Source organism: Equus quagga, chromosome 12, assembly GCF_021613505.1.
Source record: "Equus quagga isolate Etosha38 chromosome 12, UCLA_HA_Equagga_1.0, whole genome shotgun sequence".
NCBI lineage: Eukaryota > Metazoa > Chordata > Mammalia > Perissodactyla > Equidae > Equus > Equus quagga.
In genome coordinates, this window is record NC_060278.1 from 17,088,219 (window position 1) to 17,107,902 (window position 19,684).

Sequence of the window (19,684 nt, forward strand, 5' to 3'; positions counted from 1 at the left end):
CAACTGGAGGAGCCTAGGAGACCTGAGGACAAGTGGGATGGATCTAGAGGGAGCCATCCAGATACTGACGCAGAGTCCAGGCAATTTCCGAGCGGAAGTGAGATGCTCTCGGTCATGTCCCTGGGAGTGCGCGTGCTGGGAGTAGGCACAGAGAGCATCTGAGGGATTCCCTTGTTGAGGATACCACTGGACACACTGATAGAGGTTATATTTTCACTCCCTCCAAAGAAGCAAAAATATTATATTAGATGCCTAATCTTATAAAATATTCAGATTGCAAAGTGGAGAATCCTAAAAATGTAATGAGGAGATCAATGGCCTTCAATGAACTCGACTTACACAAACAGAACGGCTTTATGCTAAGACTGTTCCTATGTGCCTAGAAGAGTCAGAAAATCAGACTAGATACTGTGTTATCTGCAATGCTTCTGACAAAGAAAGCAGGGACTCCTATGAAGACTGAAAAAGAGAAAGAGGGGAGAGAGGGAAGATTCCAGACTAATCTTTTCAGTTCAATTCTACAATTCTGGCTGATGGAATAAGAAGGCATTTCGTTGGTGGTTGAACTTGTGTGTTCCTAGGGCACAGGGAGTGCCTCTGAAAATCCGGCTCAAGTTTACAGTTCATCCCCACCCAGGGAGGCTGAGATTTCAGCTTCTAATGATAACAAAAGCCAAGAGCTAGTGGCAGAAGGGAGTCGGGGAAGGGCTGTAATTGCTTAAATATGTCTCTTGAGTTAAGTCCTTTTTTCTACATCCCATCTTAGGTCTACGGAGGCCCTGATTTCCACTCTCCCAGAATAGCCCAGTTGTGTGCCCAAAGATCGTTGGAGAATCCCATGCAGATCTCCAGCACTGGAAATGAACTAGCAATTCGATTTAAGACTGACAGCTCCGTAAATGGGAGAGGCTTCAACGTCTCCTGGCTAGCAGTCCCTGGAGGTGAGTGGACCAAGGAGGTATGTCAGAATACTGAAGCCGAACCCTTGTTAAGTTTCATGGAAGGGTTGGAGACAGGTGTGAAGGCTACACCCTGACAACTCTGTGACTTCCCAAATGGCAAATACTGCTTTGGCCTAGACTGTTCCCTAAAAAGATGTGGTAGAGTTTACTTCTGAAGAGTCATCTTGTATGTGAAAACGAGTCCACGCAAGTGTGCAAGTCCACGGTGAAAGCAGGGTGATTGGTTAAACACTTGTTCTCCAAGGGACTTGCACCTGTTCGCCAGCCTCAAATTTGGGCACCGGCAAAGTGGTAAATGACTTCATGCCGTAGTATAGAATTCTGGATGCTTGGCAAATGCCAAAACTGTAGATGTTAAATTTGTGCACTCCAAGGAGTTACCATGTGTCAGGTAGTGACAGTCTGCCCAGGATCTTAGGCAGTCTAAATAAATTACCTGTTGCAGATTTTTTAAATAAAGAATTAATGCACAAAAAGTTTACCAGCTATTAACCTATACAGCTACTAGTAATAGCCATGTTTATTGAGTTTACTATGTGGCAGGCACTTTTCTATTCTACAGGGACTATCTCATTTAATCCTCACAACCACCCTATGAGGGAGGTTTATTTCATATCTTCTTCTCACTAATGAGGAAATTGAAGCTTAGAGAAGTTAGTGACTTGTCCAAAGTCACATAGCTAGAAAATGCCAAAGCAGAGATGTGACCCCAGAGATGGCCCCACTTCTAGAACTCTAAGGTAATACGGTAGGTATATTAGATCTCTCCTAATGTTAACCATGCGTGAATTTAATGAGAATTAAATATATAATTATACATACATAGTATTTAAATTACCCCAAACTGATTCTAAATTACTAGAAAATAATACTAAATTTGTCCATTATTGGTTTATATCATCATAAACCCAAGAAATGATGGGTCGTAGAGGTAGACATTGAAAGGTATTTGATGACATCATAGGATAAAAAAACTAAATAACTGTACCAGTCCAGAATATTAAATTTTAAAAAGAAGATGCTAAATTATCTACAAAAGCATACACTACTGAATTATCAAAATTCTTAGAAGGAGATATTATTCTTACAGAAGGCTGTATTATTAGAGAATAATGAAGAGGCATTTCATGGCTTTATGAAAACATGATTTAATTTGCACTTATTTTTCAGTATTTTTGAAATAACTTTGGCATCAGTATTTAAAGTATTTGACGTATTTTCTTAGTCATCCCTCTTCATTTTGTTGGGATGAATGAATTAATGGTGGATATTCAGCTCTTCAAAATGTTTAGCATAGACTACCTAATGCTGGCAGTGACATCAAGTAGCTATTGTTCTGTGCTACCAGGTCATGGTGTAAAGTTTTATGCATCAGGGATTCCTCTCATTATTGAATTGGGTTTCCCACCTACAGGTTGTGGTGGGGTTTTCCAGGCTCCCAGTGGAGAGATTCATTCCCCAAATTACCCCAGTCCTTATAGAAGTAACACGGAGTGTTCCTGGGTCATTCGGGTGGAAAGAAATCACCGTGTTCTTTTGAACTTCACTGACTTGGACCTTGAACCTCAGGACTCTTGTATTGTGGTAAGTGACATAAATTTCAAGCATTATCTCTAGTCAAATCTGGGTCAAAACACTGCCACATCAACATATTTAGTGAATGTATCAGTTATGGCTGTTTTCAATGTCAAATCATGGGAAACTTAACTATTGGCAACTTAAAACATAAGGATATTTATTTTTTATCTAAATACAAATCAGCAGGTAGATAATTGCAGGGTTTCTTTAGCAACTAAATTCCTGCTCTACCATTCTTACTGTGTTGCCTTTTCATTTTGTGTTTATTACCTCATGGTTAAAAAATGGCTGCAGAAGCACTGGACATCCTGTCTGAATTCAAATCTGGAGAAAGGGAGAAGGAATAGTGTTAATTGTTTCCATTTTGTCCTTTTTTTTTTAATCAAGAAAGCAAAATTTTCACAGAAGTTCCCATTAGATATCAAGAGCGATTTGGAAAGTGTAGTGGAAAGGATTTATCATAACTACTTTAAATCAATTATTATTAAGCCTCTGAGGGTTCTCACAGGGTTCTACTCTTCTTGAGATCAGGGTATCTCACTCGGCTACTTGAATAAATTGTGTCTGATAGGACATAATAGTTTGAGAGATGAGGGCGGAGGAGAAGGGATGTGGCTATTAGTTGGTTAGATGACAGAAAGTTTCTATTACTACCAATAATTTTAATATATTCTCATCTGAAACTAATGCTTTGTGCTTAATGGAAAAGTGAGTGAGCTTTTATTTTGAGGCTTTCTTTTTATTTTAATTTTTTGGGTTACCTATGTTTTTTAACAAAAGGTTTTCCATCTTTCATTTGTATTTAGAAACAGTTCATTCAAATATAAACCAGATTCTCTTGGCAAATGGATCTTTTTATTTTACTTTCCTGGCAGTTTCTTACATAAACTCCAACTGGCTAGCTTCCAAATTTAACTTAAAAAAGCCCAAAAGCTCTCTCACATTTTTCAAAGTAGTCCAGTCTAATGGTATGATTTCAAGTATTATTTTACAAGGTTAGATCATTAAGCTACTTAAAAGATCAGTTGATTTATGACTTTGTATTAACTTTCTAAATGAGTCTGCAGAGTCTAAGTTGGCAAAAAGCATTATACAAACTTAAGGTATGGGACATTCATTTTCCATGATGTTAACTTGGACCGACTCTCCTGACAGAAACAATTTAAAAATTTTGCCTGATATTTTAAAACATCTTCCTAAATGCAGCAAAGCACTCACAAGGCAGTATGAAATTTCTGAGTTAATAACTGAGAGAAATATGAACCTCGTCTTTGGGATTGCTTTTGCCTGTTGGGCATTTGCTGATCCAGAAGGAGTTACAGCACTTCTGAGAGCTTCTCAGGACAAAGAGGAGCAAAGTTTGGGTCTAGGGCCTCAATAGAGTGGAAGTCCTGGGAAACCATCCCATGTCCTAGGTAAAATGAAAGTAAAACAGCCTTCACAGAGACTGTACCCCAGCTTCAAGTCACCTGAGTGGCCCCCAAAATCTTAAGTCATGGAATAATGAGAGGGAACTCTGTATTGCTAATGCATCTAGGCATTGGACAGCCACCCAAAGCAATTTAAAATCTTCTCCAAGGGGATATGAACATCCTAGATGTCATTCCTACAATAATTTTTCATATGCAATAGCCAGCACACTATCAAAGATACTTATATATCACAAATGAGATACAACATGAATAATAGACAATGGAAATAAACACACTAATATGCGAGATTGGTAAGCAACTATGATTATTAAGCTTGTGGAGATAAAAGTCAAACTCTCAGCAAGGACCTGCAAACTAAAAAAAATGACATCGCAAATATGAAAAAGAGCAAACTAAAAATTTTAGATACTTTTTTTTGTATTGGATTGGAAAAATACAATAGCTGAAATTAAGATCTCAGTCAAGGAGTTTTTTGGCATATTAGACAGATTAGACAGAGATGAAGAGAGAAATAGTGAACTGGAAGATAAGTCAGAAGAATCTACTGGGGAAAAAGCATGGATAAACAGAAGGATGAAAAATACAGAAGGGAGGTTAAGACACGTAGAGGACACACATAAAAGGTATAACATACGTTTAACTGCAATCCTAGAAGGAAAAGGAAGAGGCAAATGGAGCAGAAGCAATATTGGAGGAGCTAATGACTAAGACTTTTCCAAAACTGATGAAAGACACCAATTTACAAAAACAAGAATCCCAAGGAACCCAAAGAGCCAAATAAATAGAAATAGAAAGACATACTTATCTAAAAAACATAAAGATAAAGGAAAAATATTACTATCAGCCAGAGGAGTGGGTCAAGGGGAGAACAGATTGCCTTTTAAGAAGTGTCAGACTGAATGCTGACTTTTCAACAGTGATAGCTGGAAGGAAAAAAAAAAGCCAGTGGAATAGTATGTTTAGTTTGAAGAAAGAAAACAACTGCCCGTCAGAAACTCTATACTGTTCTAAGATAGTCTTTAAGAATGAAGGTGAAATAAAGCATTGAAGCAGAAGAGGAGCCTTCAAGAAAAGTTTGAATGGGCCAGAAACAAATTGCCTACCTCATGGTTTTGCCTGCAGTGGGCATGTCTCCACTATTTGCTCGCTCTCCCAGTCTGTATGTTGCCAGGCACAGTTTCTTCCCTTTGGTAAAGTCCATAATCCATAGAATTCAACATACAAAGGTGTATGAAAAAAACATAGCCTAGGTCAAAGGCAAACCCAGCATGGCTGCATTTTTTCCCTCCTGTGGTCTTGAGTAGGGTTTTCCACCTCCATGAGATATAAATATACAGACAGGGTTTACTATTAACCACTGCCATATCTCAGCATGCAGCTGGGCTTGACTTAACAAACTGGGAGGAGGCAACAGAAAGGAGGAAGTGAAATCTCAAATATCATCTGGTCATAGGCATGGAGACAGGAAAATAAACCCAAAGCCAGGTGCTGGGAGGAGTCCAGTCTGGGAGATAAGGTAAAATATAAAATGTAATAGTCCCAACAAGTTGTCCATCAGAAAATCCTGTATGAAGTGGGTGGAGTATTCCCGCCAGTGGGCAGATGGGGCATCAAGAAGCAGATGCCACTAAGCCCTTGAGCAAGACATTGACATAAGAAGTAAACTGCCCCAACTGCAAGAGTCAGCGTGGTGCCATGGTTAAGAAGTCTAGCTCTGTGATGGGGTGGGCATAGAACTGAGCCTGGATTTTGTCATTTTCTAGCTTTGTTGCCTGGGAGAAAGTGAATCTTTCAGCTTCAGTTTCCTTAACTATGAAATGGGGATAATAAGAGTAACCGTGTCGATATTATTGTTGGGATATTTGAGATTCTGAAATTGAACTGTGTGTCACGTAGAAAGTTCTTAATTTGTGCTGGCCATAATCATAATGATGCTGATGGTGAGTGCCCTCATAGGCAGGTTCGACGAGCACCGGAAGAGGAGGTGGCATGGAATACTAGGAGGGGCAATGGGTTTAGGAGCCAGGACTTCCTGTCTGTAATCCTGGGCCTCACGGTCATCAGGAAAAGAAGAACCTACTTATGAGCCTTTCTCCTAGCACAGCACCTAGCATTTAGTGTACCTAGGACTCAATTACTCTAATAATAATCATGAGAAAACAGGAGTGATTCATTTGGGTCTGGAAGCCAGGGAAGGTTTCTCACTGGAGATGACATTTAAGTGGCAGAATTTCACTAATGGAAATGTGGTAATGAGGCAGGAGAGGAGTCTTTGGGGAAAGAATGGGGGAAATTGTGCACAGAGGTATGAACATGCATGGACATTTGGGAATAAGAAAGGGGAGTGTTGTGCCTGGACTGTAGCTATATGTTGGGGAGTATGTGGAGACCAAGGGTCCACAGAGACATCCAAGTTGGACAAACTAGCTCTTTTATGCTCTAGTGAAGAATTTTAAATTATCTTATAGACAGTACGAGGTTGGTGAAAGTTTTCTGTAAATCCGAGGATTAGTAGACTCAAAACTATTTTACAAGCATAACAAGCAGCCATGTGAGGACTGAGTTGGCAGAGAAAGAAGCTGTGGAAAAACCTTGGGCCATGGCCTTGGGAGTGGAGAGAAAGAGACATACTGAAGAACTCTTATGGTCATATAGTCACCAAAATTTAGAGGCTAATTACATGCGGAGAGCGAGGTCGGGGATAGAGATGGGGGAGTAAAGACTGTTCACTTGAAGAGTGGGTGAATGATGAAGCCATTAAGTAAGTGAGTAAAGGGGCAGACTAGAATGAGTTTGATTTGGAAACTTTTGAGTTTAAAAGTCTACACTATGTCCCTTATAGAGTTCAACATATGAGTTCAGTGGGCAGAAGGAGTTTGAGCTGGATATATACAATGGAAAATGATTTCTATATATTTGGTGGTGTTCAAGCCACAGAAGTGGGGGTGGTCACTTATAGGAGTATCTTGTAAAGAGCAAAGGGCCAAGTAAACTCTGGGAAACATCACCATTGAAGGGGCAAATGGAGGAAGAGAGGTAAAGGAGACTGAGAAATGTACTCGGAGAGGCAGGTGGAGAACCAGTAGAGAGTGATAGTGTAAAAACCAAGAGAGAAGCCAATTTTAAAGAGTAGGTGGTCAAAGGTGTCAAATCCGCAGAGGTCAGCTAGGATGAGGATTGAAACGATGCCACTGGATTTGATCTTTGATGGCCTGTAAGGAGCAGGATTGCTGTGGGTAGTAGTAGAAGACTCCAGATCATAATGGGTTAGGAGGTGCAGGAGCTTAGCTTTTCCCCAGAATTATGGAAGTCAATGATTTAGGGGGATAAAAGGTCATAACCTATTGGTCAGGCAAGGTCAATGGGAAGCTGTTGCTATTTTATTTTATTTTATTTTATTTTATTTTATTTTATTTTATTTGAGGAAGATTAGCCCTGTGCTACATCTGCCGCCAATCCTCCTCTTTTTGCTGAGGAAGACTGCCCCTGAGCTCACATCCGTGCCCATCTTCCTCTACTTTATATGTGGGACGCCTGCCACAGCATGACTTGCCAAGTGGTGCCATGTCCGCACCTGGGATCTTAACTGGTGAACCCCAGGCCGCCGAAGTGGAAGGTGCAAACTTAACCCCTGAGCCCCCGGGCCGGCCCATGTCATTTTTTTTTAATGATAGAAAATCTTAAGCATGTTGAAAGGACCAGGTGCTGGTATGAAAAGAGGAGCTGAATGTAAGAGATAAATGGAATAATTGGTGAAGTCATATTATCAGAGGAGAGACCTGAAGAACAGACAGACTGGTTCTATAAATTTCATATTTTCCGAATGAGAAATTGGAACACATGGCCGACCATAAGATATTTCTCTCAAATTAGCAAATTTATTTATATTGAAAATTGCATAAATCATGTACAAGCCAAGGCATTTTTGTTTGCACCATTTATAAATCACCTTTATAGAAAGATAAAGAAATGTGAAAGAGGACTGTTCAGCTAAATTGGGGTAGAGATCTACTGTGTGTGCTTGCCAGGTGCACACAGTTGTGGAGATGGGATGTCTGTGAGGTTTGGAACCAGGCAGGCAGTGCCCTGGCGAGGCAGGAAGCTTGGCTCCAGGTTCTAGTTAGTTGTCCAGGGGTTTGTGGAGGCGAGCATTGAGGGACCAACCATCTGTCCTTTATAGCTAGACGGACATTGGATGTGAAATGTACTCCAAAGTCTAATATCTTAGATAACATCTCTGCAGTTTAAGCTCATACAAAGCCATTCATTCATTCTGGAGACATTCAAGTCCATTTCTTGGTTCTATTGCTTAGACAGTCATTAACAAAGAGAAAAATATTCAGCTGCCAATGATGCTGCCAGATAACGTTTGTGTTCATGAGATTTTTCATAGAGCTCAAGTGTACTATTCAATACTAGGGTCAGTTATGCTTGGATGGGACCAGCCATCATGTTTTTTAGAATTCCTATAACAATTTGGATTGTCAGAGGTGGCAATATTAGTTTTAACAGTCATTATGGTTAATAGCCATAAACACATAGATACGTAGAATGTTAAGTTTCAAAGAGGAGAGATTTAAGATAATTTACTGTCATTTCCTTATTTTAAAAATAAGAAAATTGAGGTTCAGATGGGTCGGGATCCAGAGCAGGTAGAAATTAATAGCAGGTCCAGTGTTAAAATGCAAGCAAGCCTGAAGTAAGAACAAGTATTTTGGTAAAATATAAAGATTACAGTCTACATGCAGGGAAATGAATCACAGCATAAAGGGGAACTGAAAAAACAGGAGGAGAAAATAAAACCAGGGTTACTTTGGGACCATTTTGAATTCTCTTTCAGATGAACCCAGACTTTATTTATCAGTATAAGGAAAAGTGTTCGGATTTCAAATACAAAGTGGCAAGTGTCTTTGCTTTGAAGTCAGGTGGTCTGGGTTCCCTTCATCCATTCAATCTGTGGTGTCAACCATGTGCCAGCCACTGCTGGGCACCATCTCTCACTCTCTTCATGGCCTGGCGAGCTTAGTTTTCTTGTTTATAGAATCGAGTGCCTGGGGAACCCAACCAGGAGGAGGGAAACCAGGGAAGAGGATCCCGTTAGGAGCTGTGTTTGTGAATAGGAAGAGGAGAACAAGGTGGCAGTTGAAGAAACAGACACTAAGGGTCAGGCCATGTCAGCGGTGGGTTCATTCCGGAAGTCACAAGAGACTCCTACAGCACTGAGCTTCCCTTCACTCTGGGCGCAAGTCCATGGCATTGGGCAGGAGGTCGTCTCCGCACTCCGCTTGCTGCACAGAAGAGAGCTCTTCTTGTAGTAGGCCGAGTCCCCAGTGGGCCCACCTGGAGGCAGGGTAAACCCACCACTAACCCCGTGCTATCACTCTTGGCTTCATGGAACTAAAGGCAAAATTCAGCAAGTGGAAGAGACGAATGAAAATTTAAAAATGGAACAGTAATACACAGCCTCCACCCCCTTTCATATAAGCTACAGCAGTAGTCTGCATCCCCAAGGCATCAGTCTGTTTGATGCATGAATTACCAGTAGATGCATGGCTGAATAAATGAATACATGAAGTTTTGGAGTCTCTACTCCTGTAAAGATCCGTACTTCAGGGGAAAATTGCAGACGACACATTTGAGAATGTGTTGTGCTGAGTTCACTCCCTGGCACCATTCTTGATATATAATCTCACTATTTTGAGCCACATGAAAGCTTAGATAACATCGCAGAAGTGTGTTTTCTAGAATTTCATGCTGCTATAATGTAAGAAGAGAGAAGCTGAATTTTTTGACTTCTATTGAAGGGGCGATGGCGTCATGGTGAGCTAATCAGAGAACTCAACCTGTGCTCAGATTTCAACTAATTTGGTAATATGTTTGCACTTTCTGCTGAGTCCCTGTTGAGTGGCTAGTGTAATTAACCTCAGGCTCCCCTGAATGACACATTGTGAGGATTTCTTGCTAAGGCAGCAGTGGGACCCACCGGCTGGGCATGACTGTGTATGGTCAGCATGAAAATGGCTCCATTATCTCTTCTTTCACGAAGGCTGAGTATTAAAGTGACCTCCGGCTGACAGTTTAATTGCTTAATTAGAATCTCTCTTCTAAACCTAAAATTCATGTAGCTCTGTGAGCTCTTATTGATCTCTGAGAAATACTGGTTGTAGCTCCGTGTGAGAATGGGAAGAGAGAAGTCAGTTCAGCAGCATCACCGGCCCCTGGAGACTCTTGACCTCTGATTTCAGCATCCTCTTTGCTCAGCACGATGGAATGTCTGCCTTGTGAGAATCAATAAGAAAAAGATAAAAGCAGGAAGACCACAGTCCAGATCCAGCCTCTCATTTGGAGAAAATCTACACTAGAACTAACAGAGTCCAGTACAAAAAAGGGGCGTATGATGAGTAACTGTTTTCTTTCTGAAGCGTTTTGTGTTGATCTAGGAGAAAGAAAGCAAAGTGTCAGATTTAAACTGAAGAAAACCAGATTCCCCCACTCCCACCCCAAAGCGGCAGGGTCTGTTATTGCTCACGTTGACCACCAGGCACAGGATGGAACAGGGCAAATCCGGAAAGCAGTCTCCATATCTTGTTTTATTTTTTTAAGAGACTACCCATGATATGTTTCCTTTTAAAACATTGATCATTTCCAAAACAGAGCAAGTAGACACAGGAATAATAGAACTCAGTGCTTCAAAGAGACAATGGAAACAAGTCTTTAAATATTTATCATTTTACAAATAAATCTATGATGGAAATCAATCTGTTTCTCCCTTCCTTCCTCCCTTTCTCTCTCCCTCTCTCCTTCGCTCCTCACCACAGAAAGTTTAGTTTCCGTTTGATACTTGAGGACGATCTCCTTAAAATGTTTAATTTGTGGCTTGCTTTCAATAACCTATTTAGCCATTTTGCATTCCAGGGCCAAGTTAGCCACCACGAGTTGTGCCAATCCTTTATATCCGCAAAGCAAAAATCATTTGAAGCCACAGTTCTGCAATCTCTGCATACAGGCTTGTTTTGTTTTGCTTACATTTCAGCTCAGAATCTCCTTAAATGCTTGTTTATTTGTGAAAAAAAAAAATGAGCTTCTTGCACTTCTTCTCATATCAATATTTCCAGTAATCTTGGAGTCACTGCTTGCAACAACTGCAAATTATTACAGTTTCTAGCCTCCTGTAACATTTGAAGACTGAGAGGAATAATGTAGAACAAAGGAATAGGAGTGACAATGTCCTGACATGACACGTGTGCCTGAGAATTTAACTTGGGATTTCATTTCAGAGGAGCGGAGCTGGAAAATATCACTGACTGAGGAAACTGATGCTTCCTCCCTCCCCACCCCCGAGAAAAACTGCTAAAATGAGTAATATTTTCATTTCCTTCCTCACTTACATTTATGACTTTAACAGCTTGGATAATTTCCTGAGGGATTCCCCTCCTTATCACTTAATATTTCCTCTATCTTGGAGCAGTACGCATTCCAAAATGGGAATTCCATTAGCGACTATACGACCATACACAACACGTGAAAATATTTCTCATCCTCAAAATTGACTGTGCACCCTGATGTAAAGGATGTCTTCTGTACCCTAAATCTCTTACCCATCCCCACATTTTTCACCCTGAGAAGCTTTAAGGCAATCCCAAGCAGTAGACAGGAGTTGGGGGAAGGGGTTAAAAATGAAGTAGAAAGTAGAGACCAGGTTGAGAGCTAAATTAGGCCAAGGGCAAGATGAAGAAAGAGGCGACGCCCGACCAGACAGTTAGGTTGTGGTTAAACCAGAAAGGGACAAGGAGTGGATTTATATCTGAATCCAAGAATAGAATCGAGTTCAGAAATCAGGGATGTAAATTTTAGGTTTATTTGTTGGTCCTGGACAGTGTGCCCTTTGTTACACAGTCTTCGAGGTTAGCCATGCTGGGAATCCCATGCAATGCATGTTCTGTGGGCTGGAATGCACGACAGGTGCCGCCCCCTCTGAAATCCACAGGGGCCCAAAATAAGACTTTCTAAAATGCCAGTAAGGTCTGGATAAGTGAGAGGAGACTTCCACTCTGTTTCCAGAGCTTCCATGGGAATCTTTCTAGGAGTCCAAGGACATCTCCCTTAGCTTCATAGAATCATGGTCTCTGACCATTCTGTTCTCAACGAAGAAAACTTGATTTTATCTTTTTGCTTGGTTTGATGATAAATGATCAGGTGTTAGACAGATGGAATTTGTATGTCAGCATGTGACAGTGGGCAAGTTACTGATATTTTCTGATACTCAATTTTGCCAACTGCAAAATCGAATTGTAAGAAGGATTGACTTTTTAAAAATGTCGTATTTAGAGCATTTTTCAGTGTCTGGCGTAGAGGAGTGTTAGCTGCTATTCCTCATTTTTCTGTTACTACCACTACTCCTTCTGTTATACTAATGCTATCTTAAAGGTCTTGTTATCTTTTTAGAAATTGTGAACCTTAGGTACACAGAACTGGGATCCATGATCCTCAGTTCGTTGCTAACTGTCATCATTAGTTCATGAACAGACTCATTTTATTTTATCTTAAAATATTTTTTAAAATCTTAAAATACATATTATAAATTTTTCACACATTCTTCAATATGTCATCTCAGTGAATTTTATCACTTCATACGTGTGCTATTTTGATATCTTTTGGAAGATTCACAAAACAGTTAAGAGGGAAAAAAGGAATAGTGCAGAAAATGAAAATAAAAGCATATTCATGTACACCCATCATTTGTTTGCATGGAAAGCTCAACTCTGAAAGCTTCTGTGCAGCACCGTCGTACTTTGGAGATTGTAAAACATGCTGTGTGTTTTGCTTTTGAATTAAAATAGTTTCTTCTTACTCTAGTTTGTAATAATTTTAACCCACACGTTTAGTTGGTTTATTTTCTCCCTGAGCAAATGAAATTTAGTAAAACGAGAAGATGGGAGATGCAGTAGAAATATTTTCCTACCTCCTACTCTCCAACAATCTGAGGGAATGTATTCCAGTTTCTGGCAATGAAAATGCAAACGTTACTGAGGAAGCTGATGTGCGTTTCCCCCTCAATCATGTGCTTTGGGCTGTGAGTGATGACTATTTCAGTAATGATCAGGAGTCACTCCATCAGCCGGCGTTTAGATCGCGGGGGAGGGGCTGCGGCTGAAGTGCTGTGCATCCGAATCAGGCACTTGTTCTCCACTTCGTAAGCAAAGCATCAGCGATTGCTTGTCTTTATTTAGTGCAATTTAAAAAAATATTGGGATACTCAGCTTTCCTTTTGTAGCGGATTTTTGCATTTTAGAAAGAGCACACTGCACAGTGGCAGTTATTTGGAGACAATTAAAGGGGACGTAAATTTAGGCAGAGAAAAGTTCAGGCTGCTGTGGTGACCCAGGAGAGATGTGATAAGGTCCCACACTAAGACCAAGAGGAGGCCCTGAGGGCGGGGGAGGTGATGAGAAGGGATCCAAGAGATACATCAGACAGCGAATTGACCTTGACCCAACATAAGGATCCGTTGGGTTGGGGGGGGGCGGGCGGTAAGGGAGAGATCGAAAAAGGGTTGGTAACTGGGTACATGCTTCTGGCATTTACTGGGCAAGAAATGAAGGTGAAGGAGGAATTAGGGGAGCGGGAGCTGACTTCAGTTTGAGACATTGACTTTCAAGGTTTATGGGCCCATACAAGCAGCGATGTCTGGAATGCTGTTGGATATGTGATCCTAGAGCTTGAAGAGAGGTCTGGAACACAGTTGTAGATACTGGCCAGCTAACAAACGTCTTGGAGATCTTGAAACAGAAGCCATAGCCATTTAACTCGATACATTCCTGTCAGGCAGCAAAAGACTAGATTAAGTGGCATTAATATCCCTCTGGCTTAGACGCTGCAGTACTGTTATATGAATAGTGTATTTTCCTGTCTCTCTATGTGATTATTTACATGTCTGACTGGCTAAAAATTCAATCGTTTAAAATATATATGTTATTTAAAAATTGCACATGCTCCTCACATTAAATTTCTAAAATACGGAAAAGAAGAAATAAGAAATTAATGCCAACCATAATATTGCAACACAAACTATTAAAATTTTGGCTTATTTCCTAAACAAACAGCTACAAACACACACATGCACACTTGTATACACATAAACATGGATAGTTAAGACGATACCATGCATTGTTTTGTATCCTCCCTTTTCACTTAGCATTATTTAATACATTTCTTCTTAAAAATAGTTTCTTTGGCTGTATAATCAATTATATGAACATACTAGAATTCGCTTAACCACTAGCTGACTAGCGACCTCTTAGATTACATTTGAATTTCTTTTCTTATAATAATGCTTGAAGAGCATATTTATATGTGAATCTTAGTCTACATTTCTTATTATTTCCTTTACATAGATTCTCTTTTCTTTATTGAAAACTTTATTATGAAATATTTTAAGTACGTGGAAAAGCATGGACCACATAATGCATATAAAGTATCTAATGAACAAAAACATCTCACTATCCGGACTTGCCAAATCTTAATATTTTGCCATTTTTTTCCCCAAAAGAAATGAATTGCTAAAAAGACAGTGAAGTTCTTGCCTGCACTGATACCATTCCAGGCCCCAGCCAAGAGGAAACCATGTGTGACAACTTGGGTTTTTGATTCTCATGGCTATTTTTATGTTTTTTTCATTCTATATGTGCATTCATATGCAGTATATAATATTATTTTGCATGTTTTAAAACTTTATGTAAATAATACCACACAATCCATCTCTTCCATTTGCTGTTTTCACTCAATAATCAGGTTTTAACATTTTTCTGCATTGTAATGCCGTGGTCTAGTGGTTAAGATCTGGTGTTCTCACTGCCCGGCCCTGGTTCTTTTCCAGGTAAGGGAACCCCACCACCTGTCTATTGGTTGTCATATTGTGGTGGCTGTATGTTGCTAGGATGCTGAAAGCTGGCATATCAAATACCAGCGGAGTCACCCATGGTGGACAGGTTTCAGTGGAGCTTCCAGACTGAGACAGACTAGGAAGAAGGACCTGGTCACTCACTTCTGGAAAAATTGGCCATGAAAACCCTATGAATAACAGGAGAGCATTGTCTGATACAGCACCAGAAGATGAAGGGAAGGTGCAAAAAGACCAGGCAGGGTTCTACTCTGCTGTACAGAGGGCACTAGGAGTCAGAGTGGACTGGATGGCAGTAACAATAAAAAAGTTGTGGGGCCAGCCCAGTGGGGCAGCAAAGTTCGCATGTTCTGCTTCTTGCTGGCCCAGGGTTTGCCAATTCAGATCCCAGGTTTGGACATGGTGCCACTTGGCAAAAGCCATGCTGTGGTAGGCATCCCACATATAAAGTAGAAGAAGATGGGCATGGATGTTAGCTCAGGGCCAGTCTTCCTCAGCAAAAAGAGGAGGATTGGCAGCAGTCAGCTCAGGGCTAATCTTCCTAAAAAAAAAAAAGTTGTGATGCATTCAGATCTAGTGCATTCTTTTTGCCACCATAAAATATCCCTTTTATGAATATACCAAGAGTCATGCACCCATTCTACTGTTAATGCAAGTTTCAGTTATTTCCATAATTTGCTATCACAAACCGTTTAGCAGTGAACATTCTTGTACGTATTTTGGAATCCAGTTGTGCAAGAGTTTCCCTAGGGTGGACCCCTGGAAGTGAAAGTGCTAGCTTCTACATTTACTATATGTTTCCAAATTCCACTAAAAAAATGTACGTTTGAGAGTTTCTATAATGAAATAGGAGAAACTTGTTTTCATATCCATAATATGTAATATCCACAAGACTTTCAGTACATCGTCTTATTTGACTGATGAGGCGGGGAGGAGGAATTATCTACCCTCATGTTTAAGATGATGAAACTGATAACCAGAAGCTTCTGAAGTGCCCGGCAAAAACAAACAAATACACCGGATGGATCCGGGATCCGACTCTAGATGTCCTGACTCTAAGAACACAGTGCTTCCAGGTGTTCTGACCATAAGAGCCAGTGTGTTCCAGGTGTTCCATATCTGAGATGAGTGTGCTCTCCCCCTGGCCTTAGTTGGTCAGATGGAAAACGTCAGATGGGCCCAACCCTGTATGTGGCCTGTCAGCCAAAGCTGAGCAACTGACAGGAGAACTATGTGGTTTGAGCTGAGCGTGGATGTCAACATCCATTTAGGCTCCACTGATTGGGTATTTATGAAACTGTGTTGTGGAGCGGGTCAGATGTTGTAGGGAAGGTGTTTGGGGAGGAACACAGATCTTTTTAAAAAATCGCTACCCTTCCTGAACTGGACTGGATACCTTGTCATCCCCAACGCAACCTGGTACATTAATAGATCTTATGAATTCTTGAACAACTTGTTATAGTCTTACTGTCCAAAAAGGAAGGAAGCAGTAAAGAAAGAGAACAATGGAATTCCCCATTGGGAATTCCCTCTTCCCTTTGGGGATTCCCTGGAGGGTAACTAGCATTCACTGAGTGCTTACCACAGGCCAGGCACCACATATCTCCCCAGTGACTCCTCACTCCAACCCCAGGAGAGCCAGCTATTAAGAGGAAAGTGAAAGTGTCACACTGTCTCCGTTTCCTCTCTCTGCACACGCAGCTTGGCCCCCTCAGTTAGTGCCTGCCTCCATCATTACACCCAAACTACCCCTAGGACCTCCAGTGACTTCCAAGTCACCAAGTTCCACGAATAATTTTTGGTCTCTTCAGTAGAGTTTGACACAGTTGATCACTCCAGACGAGCAAAAGGAGACGCAGAGGTCTAGGAAACCTATCACCCCCATAATATTTTCGGGAATTCTTGTGTGGCGAAGTGAGGAGATAGGAAAGTGATCACCCTGATGTCCATTTCTTGCCACTGGTAAAATTTCAAGCCTTCTGTTTCTTGCTTCTTATGGCTGCTCCCTTTCTCTCTACCCCTTGTTAAGAGAAAGTTAGAATTTAGACTTCTTTTCTTTATTTCTCCAAAATGCTACACACTTGAGACTCTTTTGTGTAGTAGACTGACTAAATGTTCCAGGCGCTTGCAGGCGATTACTGCAAAGAGCAGCATAGCAGTTGAGTTAAAATGTGATATTAGACATCCTTGTCCTTAAAAATCCATTGTTCATTCCTTCCTCAATCCCTCATTTCATACCCCCTGTATTAGTTCTCTATTGCTGCATCACAAATTACCCCAGAACTCAATGGCTTAAAACAATAGCCGTCATAGCTTCTGTGGGTCAGGAATCCAGATGCGGCTTGCCTGGATCTTTCCTAGCTCACTTACATGGCTGTTGGCAGGATTCAGTTCCTTGCCGACTGTTAGCTAGAGGCCTCCTTGAGCTCCTTGCCGTGTGGGCCTCTTGATGGAGTATCTCAACAACACACCATATTGCCTCATCAGGGCAAGCAATATAGAGGGCAATAGAGAGTGCCTGCAAGGTGGAAGAGTCCGTCTTTCCTAAGCTAATCATGGAAGTGACAGCCCATCTCTTTAGCCGTATTCTATCTATTAGAAGCCAGTCATTAGGACCATCCCACACTCCAGGGGAGATTACACAAGGGCATGAATCACTGGGAGCCAGGTCAGCAGTTGCCTACCACCCCGCACCCCACAATCCCAGTGGGGTAATTTTCACGGATTATGCCTCCCATTAAGGCTCCCGCCTCATCTATATTGCTGCACAAACTCCTGCGCTTGGACCTCTTTTGGTTTTTGCCTCCACAGCTTTTTAGTTCCCTCCCTCCAAAGTTTTATTCATGTTTTAAACAGCGGTTTAGCCATCTCTCTGCCTCACTTCAACAGTAGAGGCAAATATGTGTTAAGTACTTACTAAGTGCCAGGAATTATCCTAAGAACTTTATATCTTGTAACTCTTTTAATTTTGAGGAACAATATGCGCTGTATACTCGTGTCAGTCCCATTTTACTGATTAGGAAGGTGAGGGATAGAAACTTGTCCATGGTAACACAAAATAACCTTTCTCCTATCGCAGTCCTTCTCCGAGAGCCTATGAAGGTGTTTTGCTAAATAAAGACTGTTTTTCTCCCTAAAGAAAATTCTGCCATCAGCATTTAAATAATGCATACTGTTAAATAATATATATTTCTATCATCGGTAAGTGTGTGGGAAAGTAAAGCCTCCCTTGGCTTGGCTCCTTGATTTTCTCAAATTACGGGTCCTTCCCAGACTGAACGTACACCTCTATAAAAATCTAGAAAGGCATGCTAGTCTCTTACCTCAACGGCTTTCCTCCCCATGTCACTTTATGCCGGAGCTGACGCTTGTTAACTTTGAAAAAGGGTTGACATTTACCAAATCTCCTTAAGATATTAAAGCATCAAGTATTAAGATTCATAAATGTTTAGCTTAGTTCTAACTTCTGGCTTGAACTTAGGGTATGGAGGGTCCCCGATAGCACCTTAAAATGTCGTGTGTTCGGACTACCCTGGGCCTTGGAGATGGGTCTGATGTCCTATGCCCACCTTCTGCCTTCCATGTTATCTCCCCGTGCTGGCGAAAGGCTGGCACTACCAGTGAGAAGGCACCCGGGAGCTGTGTGTGTGACGTGGCCTGTGCCCTGTGACAAGACCCTCCTCCATTGCCCTTTGGGCCCAGAATGTGGAAAGCCTGCCCAGAAAGCAGCCCCACTTGACCTCTTTCTGGCTGTGAATAGCCTCTTGTACCGACTATCGTGCCTGCTATGAATTTGTGCATTCCAGTCCATGAGGGAGAGGCCAGCTTTTGCTTCACTCTGGGTTTTCCTCAATCTTAGTCCTCTGTTCTTAAAGGCCTTTTACTGTCATCTATGTTATTCATTTACTCATTTGTACATCAAACACTCATTGTCTGTTATGTGTGGGGTTCTACTCTTTTAAAAAGTCTCCAATTTTTATAGGATAAAGGTAAGTTTAGGTATTTTGAATGAATGTGTTGGCATCTGGAAATTGGACAAAACTCTGGATGCTGTGTAAAGAGGCTGATTAAATTTCCTGTAGAAATTAGCTTACCACTAAACCAGGTCTGCCTCTGTTTTTAGAGCCCTGGTAGTTGAAACTCCTTGGGTTGGTGGCCACTTTTTCTTCTGTGGTTTCAATTTCAAAATTTCATTTTACTAGTATTGTCTAGAAATGAGTTAGTGGAAATTTATGGTTTTTCTTATTTTGTATACTTATCTGACTTTTACCAATTAAACAACAGATCGAATAATCAATTCCCAGGCCTAGAAAACTCTTGGAAGTAGACTTACATAAGAATTATATAAATTGTGTGAATCTGTTACATGTGTAGCCAATAGTAATATAATTTGCTGGTTCTATCTTGGAAACTAAATGGAAGTAAGAGAAAATGCATATTGATAATTTTTATGACTTTAGAATTTTAAATAAATGGGAACAAGTTTTCTCATACTTTCTTCCTTGAAGTTTTTTCTTACAATTTTATAAATTAAAACAAATTGATTTGATATTACAAGTGTTAAGAACACTCAAATAAAAGAATTGCTACTCTAAACTGTTGGGAAAAAACAACTGTCTCTGTGATAACCTGTCTTGTACTTTCATAAAATGACAATTAGGTACCTACAATATACCTTAACAACAAAAGAGAAGAAGCATGATACAATGCAGAATTTGAAGGGAGAAGAATTAAGTTCCTGACTCTGCTACTCACTAGCGATGCGATCCTGGATGAGTCACTAGCGATGCGATCCTGGATGAGTCACTAGC

At 40.8% G+C, this 19,684-nt stretch overlaps 1 protein-coding gene across 1 annotated transcript in view; it reads left to right on the top strand.

The window, feature by feature from the left end:
* CUBN (cubilin) overlaps positions 1-19,684 on the top strand; it is a 256,083-nt gene that overhangs the window by 115,364 nt on the left and 121,035 nt on the right. Inside the window, exons 30-31 of the mRNA XM_046679623.1 lie at positions 767-941; positions 2,377-2,546. Coding sequence (XP_046535579.1) covers positions 767-941; positions 2,377-2,546 — 345 coding nt within the window. The remainder of the gene's footprint in view (positions 1-766; positions 942-2,376; positions 2,547-19,684) is intronic.